The sequence below is a fragment of the Equus asinus genome, chromosome 1, assembly GCF_041296235.1.
Source record: "Equus asinus isolate D_3611 breed Donkey chromosome 1, EquAss-T2T_v2, whole genome shotgun sequence".
NCBI lineage: Eukaryota > Metazoa > Chordata > Mammalia > Perissodactyla > Equidae > Equus > Equus asinus.
Genome location: NC_091790.1, coordinates 163722432 through 163744237, shown reverse-complemented (window position 1 = coordinate 163744237; position 21806 = coordinate 163722432). Strand labels below are relative to the sequence as shown.

At 42.6% G+C, this 21806-nt stretch overlaps 1 protein-coding gene across 8 annotated transcripts in view; it reads right to left on the bottom strand.

Moving 5' to 3' along the window:
- Nucleotides 1-21806, bottom strand: part of BMPER (BMP binding endothelial regulator) — a 236397-nt gene that overhangs the window by 6298 nt on the left and 208293 nt on the right. For all 8 annotated transcript variants that reach the window (XM_070511687.1, XM_070511719.1, XM_070511712.1 and 5 more), the window contains one exon: nucleotides 7501-7631. In XM_070511687.1, the coding sequence (XP_070367788.1) occupies nucleotides 7501-7631 (131 nt within the window). The remainder of the gene's footprint in view (nucleotides 1-7500; nucleotides 7632-21806) is intronic.

Here is a 21806-nt window from a genome sequence, read left to right as displayed (position 1 = left end):
CTTGCTCTATGTACCTCTTCATCTGGCTGTTCCTTCGTGCTTTATGATAAACCAGTAATAATAAGTAAAGTGTGTTCCAGAGTTCTGTGAGCCATTCTAGCAAATTATCAAGCCTGAAAGGGAAGGAGGATTATGAGGACACCTCTCTCCCCCAACTTCATAGCCAGCTTGGACAGAAGTGAGGGTAACCGAGGGACCCAATACTTGCAACCGGTGTCTGAAGTGAGGGCATCTGTGGGACTGAGCCCTTAAACCTGTGGAGTCTGATGTTAACTCTGGGTAGTGTCAGAATTGAATTGAATTTCCAGTTGGTCTCCAGAAAGTTGGAGAATTGGTTGGTGTGAGCAAAATCCCACATATTGGGTGTCAGAGTATTGTGAGTAAAAACATTTAATTTCCAGGGCACTGGACTTTTCCTTATTTCCCTACACCCTTCTTATCCCTTTTAAAGTAGTCCATCTATTAAACTTACCTTAGTCAATTTGAGTGTGCCATTTGTTTTCTGCCTGGATCCTAACTGATACAGTGGCTAAGTGAAAAATTACCATTACTCTTTAAGGCTACATTCTCTAACATTACCTCCACAATACGACTTTATGAAGTTGTTTTAGCTTTTAATAATCCAAGTCTATTCCTTACACTCCCAGGAATCTCCTGTAGTCAAGGCAATCCTGAAGACCTATCCTCGGCCTTGATCTAGTGCCATTATCTAGCTTGGTGAATGTCACTACCATTCACCCCATCTCCCTCTCTTTTAGACTCAGTTCCCAAAATTTTCTTCCCACCTCTCTTGTCTGGATAAGATATCCCTTGACTGTATACTCAGAGCACCCGCTGCCTACCTCTGTCCCTGCATTTACAACCTGAAATTATAATCGTCCACTTCCTTGTGCTCTCTCTCTCTGCAACTCGGTCTGGGCTCCTAGAGATAAAGGCTGTTTTCTTTCTTTATTTTCAGCAGGAGTGTAGTGTTCAACACGCAGTAGGTACTCAGAGGATAGTGGGGTGATTGAATGCATAGATATATGGACAAGAGAGTGGAAGGATCAACATAACTTTAAGTCTCTCGGCATATGCTTTTCTGATAATCTTTTTCAACTTTTCACTGATCCCTTCAAAGTTCTTGTTTTCATCTTTTCAGTGACTAACAGAATACCGTATACATTGTACCTGCGTAATTATTTGGAAATATCCTAGATGAATACAATACTCACGCACAATAATTGTCTCCATGTGTTATGTTTCTGTGGCCCAATAGTGTGCAAAGCTGGAAATTAGGATCATCTGGGGAGCTTCTTGATGCCTGGACTCCTGCTCCAGGCCAATTAAATTAGAACCTCTGAAAGTGGGGCCAGGTTAACAGTAATTCTTCTTAAAAAAATACCTCCCAGCATAGGTGATTTTAATGTACAATCAGGACTGAGAACTTGTCCTATAAACAACCCTCACATTCATGCTTTAGTCACCGCAGAGACTCATGCCTTTTTAGAAAATGAGAGGGCAGCTAATATTTCCAAAGTGGAAGTTGGTGCACAATGGAAGCTCCTACGTTTCCCATCATCTTCCTTAGTCCCAGAGCACCTGCCTCTCTTACTGATGAATTTAGTAAGCACCCTGGGCTCATCTCCCTACTGCCTCTGCTCCTCATTTGCACCCTTCCTTGATCTGCCATTCCTGTTTTCTGATCCATCTCCTCCTGGAACTTGCTCTGTTATTTCTCCTTCTCATTGCACATTAATCTTCTCCCTTTCTATTGGCTCCATCCTCTAAATATTAGAAACATTTTCAGATCAACACTAATCTTTAACAAAAAATCTTTTTGAAAAATTCCCTAATCTATCAGAGTTAGTTTCTTCTTCCTTTTACCTCCAAACTTCATAGAAGAGTTTACGGTCCTTTTATCCTATTCCTCTGCAACTAGTCAACATTGGTGACCTGTCTTTCTCACCTACTACTTTACTGAAGCAGGTCCAACCAAAATTTTCAGCAATGACCATATCCACTGACATACTGGCAATCCTCATTCTCCCATGACCTCTGCAGAAAATGTTTGGTCTTTTTGTCCATTTTATCTTACAAAGCTGAACTCTCCAAGTTCTTCTGCTAAAACCTTGAGAACAGCTTCTCTCCCTTGGGCTTCTTTGCCTGCTCCCAAGATTCTTTCTCTGGTACTGTATTGTCTTCTCTGTCTCTCTCTCTTCATCAGTTACTACAGTTTTCTCTCTAATTTCCAGTCAGAGAGCTCTGAAATATGTTATCGTCAGGTCTGATTCTCTTCCCAATCTCGTCATTTTCCACGTCTTAATTCAAATGTCGCCTCCTTCAGGTAGCTTCCTGGATCTCCCCAGAATACCGTTCCCTCTCTGCATCTCACAGCACTTTTCACATTATAGTTATTTGTTTATTTCTTTTAATCTCCCAAGTACAGTACAGCTGTAGTTCTTAATCTGAGATGCTCTTAAAAATCCCCTAGATCTTTTAAAAGAGATATATTCCTCAGCCCCATTCCCTACAGATTTTTGCTCTGAGTTTGCAGTGAGGCCTGCATAACTGTGGATTTAAGAAGTTCCAGGGGTCATGCCAGGCACCCCTGGTAGATAAGAGTGGACTGCTGAGGTCTTGGCTCTTGAGGGCAGAACCTTTTTCTTCCATAACCCAACATTCTGGCACAGGGCCCAGCACAGAGGAGCAGCTTAATAAATGCTTACGGCTGTTGGATGATGATTTAATCTTAATGATGTCCAATCCATCATTCCATTTCCCAGAGTGGATTACATTTGGCTGGCCTTGAGTTCATTTTCCACTCTGCTGCTTCCCAAATGCCTCTTTCAACTCATTTTACCCTCCAGATACTTTGCTCCCCTTCAAATCTTGCAAAGATCCATGCTAGTATGAAAACTCAGCAGAATTTCCTCTTTCCACCAGTGTTTTTTCCTTTTCCCTCATTCTCTTATAGACATGAACTCTCTCACGTCTTTTCCTCTCTCTGACTTCTCAATTCTTTCTTCTAGCTCTACCACTTAACTGCTTACTGCTCTTCTGTGACATTTTACCTTTGACTACTGAACACGGATATTTTCCTCACAATCTACAGGTAGAAAGTAGAACGTAGGAAATGAAGAACTACTTGGAAAAAAAAGGATATTTTTTCATCATACAAATATCATCTCCATTTCAATTCAAATTAAATCAAGAAACTTCCACTGAGTATCCACTACGCGGCAGGCATTCTCTAGGCCAGGGAGTCAAATGTGAATCAGATATCATCTATGACCTCCAGTCACAGGAGTCTGGGCCTAACAACCAACTAGGGGAAGGTAACATATAAACAGATTATAAATAAAATGCAAGATGCCTCATATTAGACAATGAGAGCAAAGTACAGCGGAGGAGTAAGAGAGAGACATCAACTCAATGTTGAGGGTGGGATAGCAATCGAGGAAGACTTCAGAGAATAGATCCCACTTAGGTCTTAAAAGGTGTATAGAAACTGTCAGACAGACAATGGCAGCAAGAGTTTCCCAGGCAGAGAGAGCAGCAAGAGCAAAGGCGGGGGTGTGGGCAGCAACTAGCTGCCAGGGCTCCCTCAGGGAAGGAAGGATCCATGTCCCCCTTCTGGTGCTGAAGGTCATAGTATCCACTTTATCTCCTAAGCTTTTAAAGGAGGCCTCCAGTCAGCCAAGGAAAAGCTCAGTGTGTATAATGAGGGCAGAGTTGCTGCAGCAAAAGAGCTAGAATCAACTGGAGTTGGTAAAGTAAAACAAGGAGGAAACTGCTCACAGAACCCTGCAGACTATCTGACGTGCTGTGGAAAGACGTTCACCACTGTGGACATCTCTACACCTTTCCACTCATAAAATGCATTACTGAAAGCACAGTACAATTAGTGTCAGCTACAGGGAGGTGGCAGAAAGTCTGTTAAGGATGACAAAGTAAGATGCAGGAGCAAGAGAGTCACACGGTACCAAGTAACAACTATCAATGATAAGGAACAAATAAATAGAAATTGAAAAAAAATCAACATAACAATTATTTGGATAAATTAGTCAATGCTTATATAAATATACAAATATATATTCACATTTAAATATATTTTTTTTACATTGCTCTTGCTTGTCTGTAGTCTCATAATGATTAAGAACAGGGGCTATAACACAAATTGACGTGAGTTGATTCCCAGCATCCTTGCTTTCTATCTGTGTGACTTTTAGCAAATTACTTAAATATTCTAAGCTTCAATGTCCTTATCAGTAGAATGTGGGTAACAGAATGTTACCATATAGATTATAATGAGGATTAAATAGGACAAAATGTAATATAAAGTACTAATGTAGTCCTTGGAGCAAAGGAGATGCTCAGAAAATAGTAAATATTAATATAAATGGTCATTATTAAACTTTTATAGGCCTTCATGATAGCTCTTTGCATATTGTATTCTATTTAGTAATTCATGTGCTGAACTAGAGTTCCATTAGTCCTTCTTGCCACAGGTAGTAGGCGTATATTTCATGCCGGTAGTCATGATAGTGTTAAAATCCAGGCTAGACTTGGAAACGTCACTTGTTCATTCAGAGTTTCTTGCCTGGCTGGCTGCTTATTGTTCAACTTCTAAGCTTTTTACTTTGGAAATTTTCTCTTCTTTCTATTAAGTGGCCTTAAGTGCTGTCATAAGTCAAAAAATATGGGAGCTAAAAACAAGTAAAGAGTATTCTTTTAGACTTCAATATTCCAGATGAATCAGAAATCAATGTACTGAGAGATGTTGCATATCTCTGTAAATTTATTTCTCATGTACCAACTGTCAATCTGTGCAAGTTCCTAGTGTGTCTGTGTGTGTGTGTCTGTGTGTGTGTGTAAACGGTTCCCCTGTAACCACACATTGACAGTGATACTTCGCTCAGATGGCCCCACTAATTTTAAGCGGTAAATGGACCTTTCAGGGGCCATATTCCTTTTCCATTAGAAAAGTAATTTTAGCTCCTGAGATTCAGTCCCTGAAATCAGGATGCTGGGGTGAAACGTGTAGTCCTCAAATACAGTGTGTACACTGAAATGGTGCTAAATATAGCTCTGTGCCTAGAAGAAAGCCTTCACATATTCTGTATCTAAGATGATCCTTACCACATCACCACTATAGCTAATAAAATCAACGAAATTCTACTGAGTCCTGCATCATACCAGGATGGATGGTTGGGGCTTGACTCCAAATATTTTATTTGTTTCTGGTAGATTCAAGAGAAGGAAGCCTCAAAATAGAGAAAGGGAGCTGGGAGTATTCAAGATATGCTGGAAGGACCCAGTGCCTCATAAACACGCCTGACTATCCTACCCCACACTAACGCATGAGGTGAGAGGTAAACCATTTGGTCTCACTCTTCAGGAGCCTCAACTGCACCTGAATGTGACATATTTTTATCACTCTGGGAAGGACAGCAGTGACAGAGAGGCATTCTTGCTGTGCAAAGTGAACTCAGGTATAAAGATTGGACTTGGGTTTGCAGAGGAGAGAGCAAATCCAAAATGGAAGTTAGAAGGAGAGAAAAGGGCTTTGGTGCTTTTCAAGGACACAGACTAGTGACTGTGTGAAGGGGTGGCTTGAGGAAGCTTTAGTAGCCCCCAAATACCTGTCATCCTACTCCCCCAAAGCCACCCAAATAAGCATGCAAATTACCTCAGTGGTTTCAACTCTGGCTGCAGGTCAGAATGAGAGGTTTTAAAAGATACATAAGGTCAATTAAAGCAGGATATCTGGGCATGTGACCAGGCACAGCGTTGTTGTTTATTTTTTAAACTTCTGGAGCAACTCCAATGTGGAGCCAGATGGAGACTCACTGTTCTAAGTGAACACGGTGTCCATGCACTGAAAACAGAGCTCCAAGGCATTTCTTCTTGACCCCTCTTCCAACCAGCTGACTGCTCCCGTCCTCCACTAATATAGACATTCTAGAGTTAGCAATGACAGGAACTGCCTTCTTTTCTAATAGCAGAGCTAAGTTTATTAGGATTAGTGCAGAATGTTGCAAACCCCAGTCTCTTCCTTCCAGGCAAATCCGGCCCTTTACAGAAAAACGTTTGCCAACATTTGAAGTAGGTGACAAATATTGAGTCATCTCATCTTCGGATCTAAATAGCAGCAGCAGCAGCTAATATTAACTGAGCATCTTCTGTGAGTTGGACACTCTTTTAGATGTTTCATATATATATATCAGTAATGCTTATAACTCTGCATAATAGATATTATTGTAAAATTCCAAAATATATCTAGATTCTCTCTTCTCTTCCCATACACTGCAATCATCTTAATCCATGCCCCCATCATTTTGTCACCACAACTACTGCAACAGCCTCCTGCTTGGTCTCTTTCAATCTTGCCCCATCCAATCTAGTCTCTACACAGTAGCCAGGGTGATCTGTGAAAAGCAGAAAGAGGCTTGCTTACAGCCCATTAGTGGCTTCCACTCCTCTTGGAATAAAAGCTAGACTCCTCCCAAGATCTGCAGAACCCAGCATGATCCAACTTCTGCTCCTGCTCCACCCTCATCTTGTGCCCCTCTTTCCCTTGCCCACTGTGCTCAAGCCATGCTGGCTCCCTTCCAGTTTGAGAACATGCTATTCTATTCCTACCTTATGACCCTCAAATGTTGCTTCTGCACAGTATGCTTGTCCTGACTCCCTTCAATCCTTCAGGGCTCGGTTGAAATATCACCTCCACAGAGAAGCCTTCCTTCTTCACCATCTAAGTAACCACTCACTCTCTCTCCATTTGTTTTCTGTCACTCTGCCCTATTTGTTCCCGTCATCACACTTACCATACTTAGCAAGTATTTATTGTAGCGTTAGCGTTTTTGTCGGCTTCTCCCACTGGACTCCCAGCACCTCAGTGATGGGGTCCCATCTCCTATAGTCACCAAAGTGCCCACAGTGCTCAGCACAATGCCCAGTACTTAGTCACTTTGTAAGAAATATTTCTTAGATGAACAAAGAAGTCCCTTTTACAGATATCAAATAAGCTAATTAACTTGCCTAGATCAAAGATCTATAACAACAATTACAGAAATCTATCTCTCAGAAGGAAAAGAACATTCTGCTTGGGTTTGTTAAACAATCTCTCTCAAAAAAAAATCACGCTTATCCTGAAGACCTTAAATGACTGTAATTGTCCTAAATCTCCTTTGCTCCACACATAACCTAAGCCACAGCTGCAACTGTCCATGTGCTAAGTACATCCAGCTGGTAGCTTGAGGTTGGAAGGATTTTGCAACAGTGGAAATCCTTAAATTGTTCAACTGTGCTTGTCACAAAACATTTCTCTTAAGGGCTTTCTACCCTACCCAGTGGAAAACCCCTGTGTTTTATCAAGTTGTAATCCAGTTGGGCCACTGATGGGATTTCCCTTTGGCCAAAGAGGGATGCGGCCATTCACGTCAGCAAGCATCTTCCATTGCCATCTTGGGCATTGTAGTCAACTTCTGATGGATGGAGCCACCAGGAACTTCTCACCTGCACAGTTCTGCTGAGGCTCCCAATGGACAGTGATGCCCTCTCTCTGGCAGGCCCGGGTATATGCCAGGAATGACTCACAGTAACAGTTTTTATGGACTGGACATTCACACATGTCTGTCACGCAGGACCTAGGGACCCAAGAGAAAGAAATGAACATTTAAAAATATCAAACTATCAAACACCCTAAATGTGACTTGAAGAAAGGGGTGGGTGGGTGGGTGGATGGGCAACCTTGATTGGCCATTAAACGTTGTTATTTTAGGTAGAAAACCTAAAAATAGTATAAATCTTCTGCATGAAACCTATGCTGGATACCTCTTAACAATGTGACATTAGGTTCCCTTTCTTCGAGAGCAGGACTGTCCAACAGAACTTTGTGCAATGATAGAAATGTTCTGTAATCTCTACTGTCAAAGCACTACCCATATCTGTCTACTGAGCACTTGAAATGTATCTAGTGCAACTGAGGAATCCAATTTTGATTTAGTTTAATTTTAGTTAATTTAAGTGTAAATAGCCACATGCGCCCAGTGGTTACCATGTCGGAAAGGCAGTTCATAGAATAGAGCCACCATTCAAGGTGCTACTATTTTGGGAAAGCTCTGAAATAAGAATAATAGATTCTATTACTATATAACCAAAATAGTGACCAACTAAATGAAAGCATAAAATTCCATGGCTTTCTGAAGACACAACTAGGATTCACTTTTGCAATATCTTAGAATATTAGTCTTTTGAGGAATATTGAACCCCATTCTTGAGAATGTGGGGTGACAAATTGCAAATAAGGCAAATCTTTCAGACCCCTAATTAGACTGAAAGATATAGGACTGAACCAAGGTCCCCATAGCTTAACTTTAAATATGGAAAGCATGGACGAGAACGTAAAGAGAGCTGAGATGTGTTTAAATGCAAACTAACAAATTTTGAAACGTGTTGACCTCAAAGCCATAATAAATGACCTCATACTGGTCTATACGTTCCAGTTGACAAAGTGCTTTCACATGCAGTCTGTCACTGGGTGCTAAATAGGACATAAATGAAGAGGTCATTTTACAAATGAATGGGTGGGCCCAAAGTCACATTAACAAGTGGCAAAAGAATGAGTTAAATTACATCTCCTGAAATTAGTGTTCTTTCTGTCATACATACCATAGTCCTCATTTTCATTTTCCAGCAAGTTTACTGCCTAACAATTTTGACTTAACATTGTGCACGAGGCTCCCAAGATTAATAAAATTAAACTACCCTTGTTTTTGTCATATCCTTGTTCAGTAAAACCTCTTCCTGACAGAATGTAATTCAAGGCTGAAAGCAGAAAACGTAATATTCAAGATTAAAAGTAGCACAGATGATCTTGAAAAGTGATCAGGACATGGTCACCCAATGTTAACATGTCCACATGTTCTCTTGGTGCGGGACACATGTACACACCTGACTATAGAGAGGAACTAGCTAGCTCTGTGCAGAAGCTGATGAATCACCTGCTCTGAGCAAGAATTAAACGGCAGAAACCACAGTAAAGGATCAATAAACTCATCGTGTACCTGCAAAGTTATGACAGCTGAACATTCAAGGGCACAGCCTTGGGAAATATGAACTAACAGGGTCAAAAGAGAAACAGACCTGAAACCTAAAGAGCCTCGTCCATTTCATCAAGCGAGAGATTATTTGATGACTGATACAGAAGACCCAATAATCAGAATAAAAAAACTGATCTCTCTCCTCTCTGCAATAATCAGTATGTTAATATCTTTTCCCACGTGCATTACAGAAATCCTGTGAAATCACATTCACTAGCAAAACCCCTTCTGGTACTAGACATGCAGTGCTGTGTCTTTAAATTCATGTGGAGCCTCTGGGCTTTCAAGAAAAGCCAAATAAAGCCTGTCCTTAAAATGGCCTCTAAATGTCTGCGAAGAAACCCTCCTCAACACCATTTCCTTTGTTATCTCAATTTTCATTTCAGACTAACCCTCACCCATCACATTAACGCTCAGACTTCACAGGAATATTTTCGGCTGCCCCAGGTTCTACTCTCTAATCCACTTCTACTTCACCTTCCCAGCACACTTTCAGGGCCCACCACGTTTCCTGGCCTATGGGGTGCAGGTCTCTTTCCCTTTACACAGCTCCCACTGACGTGACATGGATGGAATGGCACCTAGTAGGCCTGGTAAAATGATGGTACTTGCATGGAAAAGAGCTGGTCTCAACATGAGGAAATGCATCCTCTGATTTGAAAGAATGTCTATGTAATTCTGTAAAATTGTGTGGACAGTAAACAAACAAAATTTAATTTATTTGGGTGAAAGGATCATTGGTGAATGTTTTCCTTCTTTTCTTTTTATTGCTACTGGTTGTCTTATGAAGCTATTTAGACAATTTAAAATAAGTTATGGACAACTAAATCCAATTCATTGAGACTATTGAGAGAAAATATTTTGAGTACATGTTTAACGATTGCTACGTACATATGCTCCACCCCGCCAACAGACCACTCTGTGCCCTCAGACACAATCAATACTACAACTATCCTCTAAAACTAAGGAAGATTTGAGCTTATTCTATTACTTGGCACTCATGAAGAGCAACATTTGGGGCAAAGACGTCTGTGAAAGCCAGCCCTTCGCTTAGAATATTTCACATATATTTAAAGCCTTGAAAGATGTGTTTTGTCATGAAGTTAAAACTACAGGATGTCTTTTTTCACTTGTCAAGTTGATGATTTTTATACAAAATCGTGCCCAGGGTTTGGGAGAGAATGGAGAAATAGATGGTCCATACTCTGCTGGCAGAAGTGAGGAATTGTTAGCTCTTACATCCAGCACTTTGCTCTCCTCAGCTTTGACAAGGATTACCTCATTTGCTCCACATGGCAACGGGGTACAAGGCAGGTCTTATTACTAGCCCACTTAACAGACAGGGAAGCTGAAGCTTGCAGATGTTAACAATTTTCCCAAGGTCACATGGCTGATGACAGATCCAGACCTGCAGAACCAGGACTATAACTTGGGTCTTTCTGATCTCAACACTCATATTCATAAAAACTACATTGGAAGATCTCTCTAGAGAGTGATTTGGCAATATGTATAAATAGCCCTAAAAAAGGTTCTTATTTTTTGATAGAGAAATTCCACACCTAAGGAAATAGTAACGCGTGTGGACAAAGACTTCATATACAGGGGCTTTCATCACAATGCTATTTAAAATGAAAAAAAAAAAGAGGAAATAATCTAAATTGCCTAGAGTAGGGGCCTATTTAGATAAATTTAGGTGACTTCTACAATGAAATATTCTACAGACATTACAATGATGTTTTGGAAATACATTTTGAAATATATTTTTTAAAAAAGAGCAAAACTGTTTCAGTATTGTGTGGTCACACACAGAACACAAAAATAACTGAAAACAGATATGACCAAATGTTCACAACAGTCAACTCTGAGCATGGACTGTGGCTCTTTTCATTTTCTTATCTGTATTTTCTACAATGAACACCTATCACTTTTCTAAAACGATAAAATCATGGTGTATTTTTAAAACAACATAAAGAATAACATGGGGCATATTAATATTTAAATCAGAATTTAAGAACTAGAGTGAGAAAATAAAGAATAAACAATGGGAGAAAATCAGAGTATCCATTTGTAGGTCTTAGGAACTTAATATTTCTTCAGCTAAAATCTTTCCAATCCGTGGATCAGAGGCCTCCTGACATAGGCTTTGATTCGATTCACTTTATGTTGTCCTTACACTTCCACTTCATTGGCCTGCTGACGCTGTGAACTTGACATCTGGATGGATGGAATGGATGGTGGAATAATTATGCATGCTTCTGATGGTTACAAAGGAATTCATTAAGAGAAAGATAAAAGCATCCTCAAATGTACTTCAAATTTCAGGGAGGGGCAAAACTATTGTTATTCAAATATTCAATTCATGTTTACCACACTTAATAATTCAGTATGAGGAAAATCTAATTTATGACACAGTGGAGTTGAACTTTTATATGTTAATGGAAGATTGTTGTACTTTCCTTAATCAGTATGCACCAATATTGTACATTTATATTCATTTTATAGAATAAGTAGCAGAATTTTATCACTTTAGTAGTTACTGAGATTTATGGCTCTGGTTTCTCTGCTTCCATGGCATTATTCTGTCACAGTTATGTTCTGTTCGATGTTGAGTTCTTGGTTAAGAAACACAGCCACTCCATTGCTCCAACGGAAAAACACAGGCTGCATTACAATTGGGCTCTTCCAGGAAAGTTCTAGAGGTAAAGAGTACCTGCCTGTGCAATCCCTTTCAAGCATACTTTCCATCACAGGAGCTTTTTAATGAATATGTTTAGAAATGATTTCCTGATTTATCCACCCTGCTTCTAGCATCTTTGCTGACAGCAGAGACGTGCAGACACGACTTTTGTTCCGGGGGTTTCACACAGCTGGGCAGTGCAGTGGTATGGAAAGAGGATGCCAAGCTCTACTGCAGGGTCCCAGTGAGCTGGTGCCATGCGTGGCAGCACTTTTGTCACACACTAACTGCCTCCCTTCTCTAATAGCTTTATGTATGCATGGCGTGTTTCAGTAAGACTCTCTGATAGGCTTTCCTCATAGAACTAAGCACAGCATTGGTCTCAGAACTGACCTGTGGTCAGTCCCCTTCCTGAAATCTAACTTACCACAATTTATCTGCAGGGGAGCCCTCAACATCTTTTTTCCCCCCATCAAGTTACAACCACTGCCTCCTGCAAAGCTCTAAGACAGTAGCCACTAGCCACATAGAGCTACTTAAATGGAAATGTAAGTTAATTACAATTAAATAAAATTTAAACTTCTGTTCCTCAGTCACACCAGCCAAATTTCAAGTGTTCAATGGCCACCATATTGGACAGCGCTGATTCATATCAGTTCCATCATCACAGAAAGTCATGCTGGATGGTGGTACCAAGACTACAGCTCCGTCTATGCTGGGAAACCATTCCTGTCCTCCCCAGAGAGATTCACAGGTGTAGAGAGATTAAGACCAAGTTTACTCCTGCTTTTTAACTGGGCACCTAGAGAAACTGCAAACTTCTTGGCAAAAAATTCAAGGTCACTAGCAATCTAGATCATCCCTCTCTTCCTCATTCATTCTCTTACCCTGTCGTAGGGAATGTCTCATTAACCCTCAGACTTCCTTCCACCTTGCTATTCCTGCCTTGAACATGCTTTCTTGTCTTTTCCACTGGAAAAATCTCATGTCCATCCTTTAAGACTCTTTAAATTCCTCCATGGTTCTCCCCGACTGGGCCAAGAAAAGTTAGCTCTTCCTGTTGGGTCCTGTCCCCTCCACACCTTTATTTTTGCACAGACCCCTTTGAATCCTAAGTACCTCTTTCCCTATTTGAGGGAGAGGACTGTATCTTGCTCATCCAGCCAAGCACAGTGCCTTGAACATGCAACTCAGTAAATATTTGGTGACTCATCAAAAAAGTGGATGAGAATGGCCTGATAAGCTTCACCCAGCTTCCACAGGGTCAGATATCAGTTGGACACTGATATCTGGAGAGCATGAATTCCGTCCTTTCCCCTACTCCCTGGCCACTGCCTAATGTGGCCAAGGCTGTGGTGGCTGCTGGCACAGCAACATCTCAACCAAGCTGCTTCTACAAGAAGCTTTCTGCTATCATTTTCATTTTGAACTTCTTACACTCCTCTCTTGGATCCCAGGGGATTTTTTTTTTAATATAATGAATGGCGCAAAAAAAGATTTGATGAGAGAATTCTGCTTTAATGACACATTTTCAGAAAAGCACATATTCAATATTGTAAGAATAACCTATAGCTGTTTGTGTTATTAAAAAGGCAAGCCTCCAATACTGCTAAAATCAAAACATCAAACATCTCTCCGCTTCCTAGCAACAGCATACCAAGTGATTTTCCCTCTGCTTTTTCTGGCCCAAGGGCCACCCGTCAGAGAGAGGCAAGTGCTCATGCCTTTAATACCCAGACACAGTTTTGAAAGACAGATATATTAACCATCGGGAACTCTCCACACTGCTTCTGGGAGAACAGAAGGGCCAGGCAGGAATGACAGCAGCCAGCCCCATCTGGAAGCCAGAGTCAGAGTTCTGGCTTTCCCCTCTGCCACCAGGAAGGGTCTTTGGCTGAATTATACTGTTCAACCTAGAGGTCGGCTTTCCTGAGAGAAACAACAGAATGGGGCTGGAAGATGACAAGAAAACCACATTGGGGCTATCTGGTTTTCCTTGCTCCCTGGATCTGAGAAATTCACAGAAGCCAGTGAAGGTATCTCAGGCCTGTTGCTGCCTGGCATCACTGGGCAAAGGGGAAGGGAGAGGTTACAGGAGACAGAGTCCTGTCTGGATGGACAGAAGTGTGTTTAATTACTAAGAGATGATGAAAAAATTTACTTATACTTTAATCCTTGAAATTCTGCCCTGACCTCCCTAACCTGAGTTGCAGAGAAGTAATTATAAGTGGTAGGCACAGTAGGAAGGTATATCCATGTCACATTATACCTAAGAAAATAATTTTACCCATAACTCAGTTATGTCACTGTACCTGTGCTCTTCTCCTCAAAACTGTATGGGCACCCTCATACATTCACAATAAACGGCACTCTAACATAAAAAGCAGGGCCAAAAGATGGGGTAATGTGAAACAGGAGGTTGCTTTATTGAGTTGTTGATAAGAGGGGAGGGCAAACCGGCAGAGGGGAGGCCCTGCTGCTCCCTCCAGGTCCTTCCCGGGCCAGCCACAGTTTGACGCCACTGTGGCTTAAACATTGGTGAGAATATTCGATATCAAATATTGGCTTAAATATTGGTTCTATGGCTGCCTGGGGTTGCCAGGACAGCACAGCAAGGCCAAGTGTTTCTGGATGAGCTTGTCCATTTCATGAACTCTCTCTAATGAGACAAAGCAGGAGAATGTGGGAGCCCAGCTGTTTCTCTGGTTGTGGATCCTGAACTTATCTGCAGCCCAGCCTCACCAAATACCTGCCCCCCACACACAGACACAAACAGATTAGACCTGCAGCCCATTCTTAACAGCGAAGAATGAATTCACTGAACCCTGTTTGTTCCAGCCACTAAGGGAGAGGCATAGAGATGGACCCACCTAGAAGGGGAGATTGTGCAGATACTAAAAACCAAACTCCAAATGGCACAAGGCTATTACGGGCTATTTTTGGAAGCCAATGCAATGGGATACTGAGGACTAATTCCACCGGGGGTACAGGGGGGCTGGGCAAGGGTATCCAGAAGTCTCCACAGAGGAGGAGAGACAGGGGAGCTGGGTCTTGAAGCATTCGTGGAATTTGCTTGTTTAGAGCACGAGAAAAAGGAAATCCCAAGGAAACGGAGGAGCCTGAGTAAAGGCACAGAGTTTCCAGATCACCAGATCTTAGATTTGATGGTCATGTCGTCCAACCTCCGAAACTAAAAAACAAACCAAAACAAAAAAGCCCCCAAAAGACAGTCACACAGCCTGTTCCTGAAGACCTCGTTCCCCTGCAGAGCAGCCTGGCAGGTCTATTGTTAAGATGTTTCTTCCTTCTTGGGATCCAAATCCTCATAACCTGCGACCTTACTCAGGTGTGACACCTGGAGCCACACGGAATCAGTGGGTGCACCCGTGCCTGCAACAGCTCTTCAATTATCTTCCCGAGCTCCTCTCACCCTCCCGGGTTTTCATTGTCCTTCCCTCTGTAACCACTCTCTTCCTGCCTTGACGAGAATAAAAGTCCAACTACCAAAATAACAGGGAAAAACGCAACAAACCATTCTCATCATTATTCACAGTGAACTCCTGCTGTGATTGCCTACAATCTGTTCCTGTTGTGTATACATTGCCTACTTACACACAGTTCCAATTTAAAATCTAGGGTCTCTACATTTTTACCCAATTTAGACACTCTCCAGGTCCTGAAAAATATCAATTGCTTTAATCCTTACAACAGTCCCGAGGAGGCAAATACCAGAAGCTAGTGTGACATAAGAGTTCCAGAAATGGTCAGTAGCCTCAGACATCCTTCTAAAGCTAGGCATGGTTTTTGTGAAATAATGGAGGCATCTGCAGACACAGAGAGCTCCTTTACGGTGTAGCAATGCTTATGATTTTCCACAGCTGCCAATTTTAATAGGAGTCGCTCACATTTGCTTTCAGCAGAAACCAAACCACCATCATGCATGTTCTGGAACCTAAAATATTTTCTTCCTTGATAAGGCCATATACCAGATCATAGGTGAAGAATATGATCCCCATGCCCATAGCTAAGTGTTCTCGTGCCTTAGGGTTAGGGAAGGTGTGTGCATCATTCTGCTATTTGCCCCATGCCCAGGGGCTGTGACTTTAAAGGTTGCCAAAACCAGAGACTCTATAACCACTAACACGGTTAGAAATACTCCTCTTGGCAAAGATGAGCGATCTTCGCTCCAGGATGAAACACTGGCTCCACGGAGGGAAAAGCTGGCCATGATTAACAGACATTTGCTGAGTTGTCCCTCTTTGAGTGATAACTTCTTATTCTCTCAGTTTGAGCGAAGACTTCGCAGGAGCCAGCCAGGGAGAGGGAAGCCTGGTCACTACCCCCCTCTAGTGGCGGAGAGTTAGAGCGCCAAGTAACCTTAATTCTTATTCCAGCATTTACTTCTTATTCTTCACTTTTTGGGGGAAGCTGGCTGATAAAAGAGAACATAAAAATGGCTGCTTGTCAGAAAATCAATCACTTTTCTCTTAAACAAGCTCAATTCATCACTGTCACACTCACTGTAAAATAACTGTAAGACTGGTTGGACGAAACCCCTGCGCGTCCGCATGCTGACCACCGAGGGGAGCGGACCTGAGGCAGCCCTGGCCGAGGGCGGGTGCGGTGGCGCATCAGGGGGATAATGCCTAAGCTTTTCCGTTTGGGGTGAAAGCTCATTTTATCTATGCAATGCACTGAGCTTCACGTAGTTTTGTTTTTACAAAGAATGTCAAGCACAAAAGAGTACCAGACCTTCACCTAAGCAGGAGAGAAACATTGTCTACCGTGTCTGAGGCAGTAACACAGTCAGAGGCCGAAGGTGCCGGCGTGTTCCTAATATTCAGCCATCTTCCTGGGTAAGCTTGCTTCCTAATTAGTAAGATGGCGGGGTCTCTACGGTCTGGTCCCCATATTCTATAACTCGGTGGCTAAATATGGACTTGATCAGCGCTCAGCTGGCCATAAAACTAGGTGATATCCACATTGGGAAAGACCTTCCAGAAATGAGAGGGGGCTCTTTACCCAGAAAATCTCCATATCTCTTCTCTGTGGTGAGCCTGTCTCATCGTATTTCTACCCCGACGTAGATAAACGCCATCTCTGAAATTGATTCATTTAACTTAACACTAGCTGTCTGCTGTGTGTGAAGCCCCGGGCTGGCTCCGTGGGGACTGCAGAAGGAGAGGAGATGCTGCATCACACGTGGGACTCCCACCGCGCGGGGCGGGGGGTGGCTGGACGAGCCTGGGCAAAGCAGCGCACAGCTAAGGATACTCCGTCCGGGCTCCTCTAAATGCAGGGCCACCCTGGAGACGGAGAGCCTCCTAAATGAGGCTTCTGAGGCACCCCGCTCATCTCTGGACACCGGGAGAACCAAGTGTGCCCACGCAGGTGCTGAAACAGAATAAGCTCTTAGGGAGCCGGGAGAGGCAGCATGGTGAGGCAAAGAGCACTGCAGGGTTACCACGCCTAGGTGAAGACCCCCTGTGTCATTTTGGGTACGTTCTTCCCCCTTTCTATGCTGGTTTTCCGTGTATGATCTCTCCTAGTTTTCTCATGAAAAGTAAGTCAGAAAACAGACGGGGAGTTCCCACTCCCACCCCTGCCAATCCCTACAAGGGAGAGAGAGAAATTCATCTCCACACGGAAATGAAGGCCAAGAGGTCAAAGCAAGCTAGGAATCGTGGTCTCCCACCTTTGCTCAGCTGAAGTTCCGAGGGAGAGGGGTCTGCATAAATGGCACTTCCTTTCTCTTTTCTCCCATTCTAGGATGGCACCCCCCTCAGCTCCATTCTCGGGGACTTCTAGCCCGGGGCTGTCCTCTGTGAAATCTTGCCTTGTGGGGCCCAGCAGTGCCAGCACCAGTCTGCCTGTCTGGCCCACGGCTGCCTGGTGAGAGGGCAGTTATTGGGAGCACACGGTCACCAGTGGCTGTGAGGAAATCGGTGAAAGTGAAGGCATCCAGCATCTGGAGGCCACACCCCAGCCACCCGCAGCAGCCACCACCAGCCCAACTGCTTCAAAGGGGCTAAGCCTTCCAGAGGCCTTTTTCACATTAGGCAGTGGATGGCTGCCAGGTCCCACAAAACCTCCACTATGTGCATTAATGAAAGGGCGGCAGTGGCAGCCGGCCCTGGAGGAGGCGGTGCCATGATGAATTTTTTCAGATGCTGGGTACCTTTCATCAAGCATCTGCCATGCATTCTGGCTCCACAATAAACCAGCATTCACGTCCAATCACTGCACAAGAAAGGGTTGTTGCACTCCATACTCTGTGCAGTTTGGCTGTACAGGGAAAACTCAGTCCATCAGACCTAAAAGGAGAATTATCCTTCCGGAGAGGGCCACCCCATCCCCATCAATGGGGGATGGCATGTGGCCATTCTCAAATCACAGAAAAGAACTTCAGGGAGCAGACATTTCCCACATCCAAATCATAAACACAGTGGGCCAAGCGCCTCCTTGCCAGCTTCCCACCCTCTGCTTGGATGAGAGCAACCTCGTATAAGCCCCAGAGAGATGGAATGTGAGGCTTGTTTCCTAGAAGCAACTGAGGAGGATATCACCTTAAAGACCCCAGGATACTCACAGCCCCAAGAGTAGCAGTTTTTTTTAATGTCACCCTGTTAGTAAGTGGCGAAGCTATGTCCATGCTCTCTCCCCTGTGACAGGTCACTTTCTATAGCACATGCTATTCCTTCCACTGGAATGTTCTTCCATTCCCTTCTCCTGGTTCAAACCTATTCCTCCTTCAAAATGCAGGCCAATAGCTTTCTTAGGGAAGGCTTCTGAGATCCCCAAGCTAGATGAAGTTGCTGTTAAACATTCTCATGGCATTCTTGAATGGCCCTTGTCACAGCCTGCAACTGTGTCCTTCTGTAATTGATCCCTCACTCCATCTACCCCACTACACTCCAGGGCAGGCAGGCTAGCTCACTATCTTTCACCAACCCTGGTACAGTGCTTGGTTGAGAGGAGAAGCTCAAATCTATTTATCTGAATGAATCATTTATAGATATTTATATAGTCAAGTCCAGATAAAGTGATTACTAAGATGACAATGAGAATCCAATGGTTAAATGGCCTGATAGAGTTTCAAGAAGTGAGCATCCCATGAGTTTAAGTACTACCAACGGGCAAGAGGAATAAGATCTGAAAACTGGCCACTGGAGTAGGCAACTAGGAAGTCAGCAGTGGCCTTAGCAGGAATAGTTTCATGGGAATGGTGGGGACAGAAATCATCTTGACCTGTATTGAAGGTGGAAAGTATGTGAAGTGTTGAGTGAAGATCATTCTTTTAGTAGATTAGCAGTATAAGAGGAAAGAAGTAGAAGTAGTTTGAAGGGAAGCTAGTGTGTGTGTGTGTGTGTGTGTTAGGATCAAAGAGAATTGAACATGTTTGCACCAAGTAAAAAGGAGTCCAAGAGAATATGTTGAAGTTAAAGAGATGGAGGAGTCAGGTAATTGGTTATGTCATGAAGAAAATAAGTGAGGGTGGACTCAAGAACGTAGGAGAAAGATTGCCCTTTTCTTTTCTTACAGGTGCTAGTAAATTCCAGAAAGAAAAAAAAACCATAAAAATCCCTATGCATATACAAGGCTCAGTAGGGGAAGATGTGAAAATTAAGGCTACAGTTGGATGATCAGCAGTTGGATGAAAACCAAGGACCCAATGTAAATATGTAACAAAGAAGGGGGTGGAATTGAATGAAATTTGCACATGGTATTTCCGGGTGAGGAAGGACCCTAGACAAGGGCAAGATTACCACCTCTGGAGAATGAGAGTTCTGCTCCCTCTCAGTCCATGATCTTGGGGATCAATAGCAAATGAACTGAAACAAAACTAAGCCAGAGTTTTAATCAGGTAGAAATTTAGTGCTGGAGAAATTTGCCCTTAGCTCCTATGGAGAAAAAGATAATGTGAGAGTGGTTTTCTAGACCTTAATTTTATGATCTAAGATGAGTGATTGAACATTTTCCCCAAAATCAGAGGACCTGAAGTTTAGAAATCATTTTGGGGGGGGGGGGTGGGGAGAATGGGGAGATTTTTAGATGCTTTCTTACTAAATGTTTTAATGCTCCCAACTCTACATAAAAGTCTTAATAGCAACCATTGTGGCACCCATCTTAGTTTAGGACAGTGAGTACTCAAAAATCCTATCAATAGGCTGGATGACTCATAAACAGTCACAGAATCATAGAATCAAGAGTCTTAAAAGACCCTAGTGAACATCCACTTCCTGCAGAAATTTCCTATACAACATTCCTGACGATGGTCATGCATCTGCATCGTGTCTGTAATAAGAGCTCAGTAGCTTTTTAGGAATCTCGTTCCTGTGATAGACAATTAAGGCTTCTATCTCTCAGGAAGTTTTCTTATATATTAAATAAAAATGTGTTCTGTAACTTCCACCCATTTGTTCAGATTCCACCTTCTGTTATATGGTGGAATTATTCTATTCTACTCCAGCTTCCATATGACATGCTCCTCAAATACGTTACAAAAACGAAAATGTTCTACTTAAGAATTAACTTTTGGGGGACTTCCAGAAATATTCCTATCATATCATTTTTTACCTCCTGTGCTTTTATTTCCTTTACACTTAGCAGCTAAAGGATGTTCAACCTAAGTGTAAACCTTCTTTCCCTTATATTTATTTTTTTGACAAATCTCTCTGGAGTAGGACATTGTGCTGCCCCCAAAGTTGGGAGCAAAGATGAAAAAGATGGGGTTCCTACTCCAAACTACACAACATGCTAAAATAAATTGTAATAAAAGAAGGGAAATGATGAGTGCTGTAAAAAGTAGTACAGTATTACGAAGGGAGTTCAAGGAGAGACAGAAAGATTATTTTGGCGTGGAGGATAGGGAGTGAGAAGTTGGCAAAGATTTCAAGAAGAAGACTTCATTTGAGTTATACCTTGAAAGAAAGAGTAAGTTTTACCCAGGCAAAGAGGAAGGAAGAGCTTTCAGAAAACTAATATTTCAGAAATACTTTTGTTTAAATGCCACGTGTGCCATTTGGGGATTCAGGAGCATCAAGAAAAGGAACAGAAGCCATAGGAATCAACTGGAAAGGTAGATGTGCTCAGATAATGGACTGCTTTGTAGGCCAAGCTGTGAAGCATGAACCTTATTTGGATAGCAGAGGAGTCATCGACAGAAATGAACAAAAAAGTGATAAAATACAAAACATACCTCCGGAAAGTAAGCCGGTATTAGTGTGCTAGATGGGCTGAAGAAGGCAGAGATGGAGAATTAAATGAGGGATTAAGCAGCTATTGCAGATGACCCAGCTAGGGCTTATGAGAGAAAAAGGACACAACCAGGAACTTATCTGGCGGAGCACCAGTAGAAATTGAGAGGCCACGTAAAGCACATGAAATAGGAAAAGGCATTGTCTCTAGAGTCTGAGAAAGGATCTTCTGTTAGGGCAAAAGGGAAAGCATGGGTCAAAGATGCCTCTGAAGATTTGAGCCTGGATTTAAAGTCTGTCAACAAATAAGAGGAAGGCAGGAGGCAGAGCTGATAGTGGAAAGGAGGAATGGAAGGAGAGAGAATGAGAGAATGGGTTTATATTTGCACAGGCTGAGTTCTGGTGTAATATCCAGGCAGTGATGTGGTGGTAAATGTTTAGCAACGGGCTATTAGAGGGTTGGGGAGAAGAGACAAAATCCCTAATTTGTAGCCTATGCCAATTTCTGTAGTCTAAATTCTCCCACTGTAGCTGCTTTCAGGCTACCAACATGACATCACTGATCACTGAACATGCAGTTGGGAAGATTTTCTACCAATTGGCTCTTAGAGAGCCACTAGAAGCCAGCTCCAGCACACCACTGCACCCAGTTGAAAATGCTTAACAGATGTTGGAGAGGGGAGACAGGAGTTAAGCCAGGAGTGTTCCTTGTTGTCCAGTAAACAAAACGTGACTCTTTGCAAGACAAAGTTAACACCATAGCTACAGACAGACTTGCGCATCCCTACCAATGTGTTCCAACATCAGCCCAAGTTCTCTCATTCTCTGTTACCAACATTCGTGTAA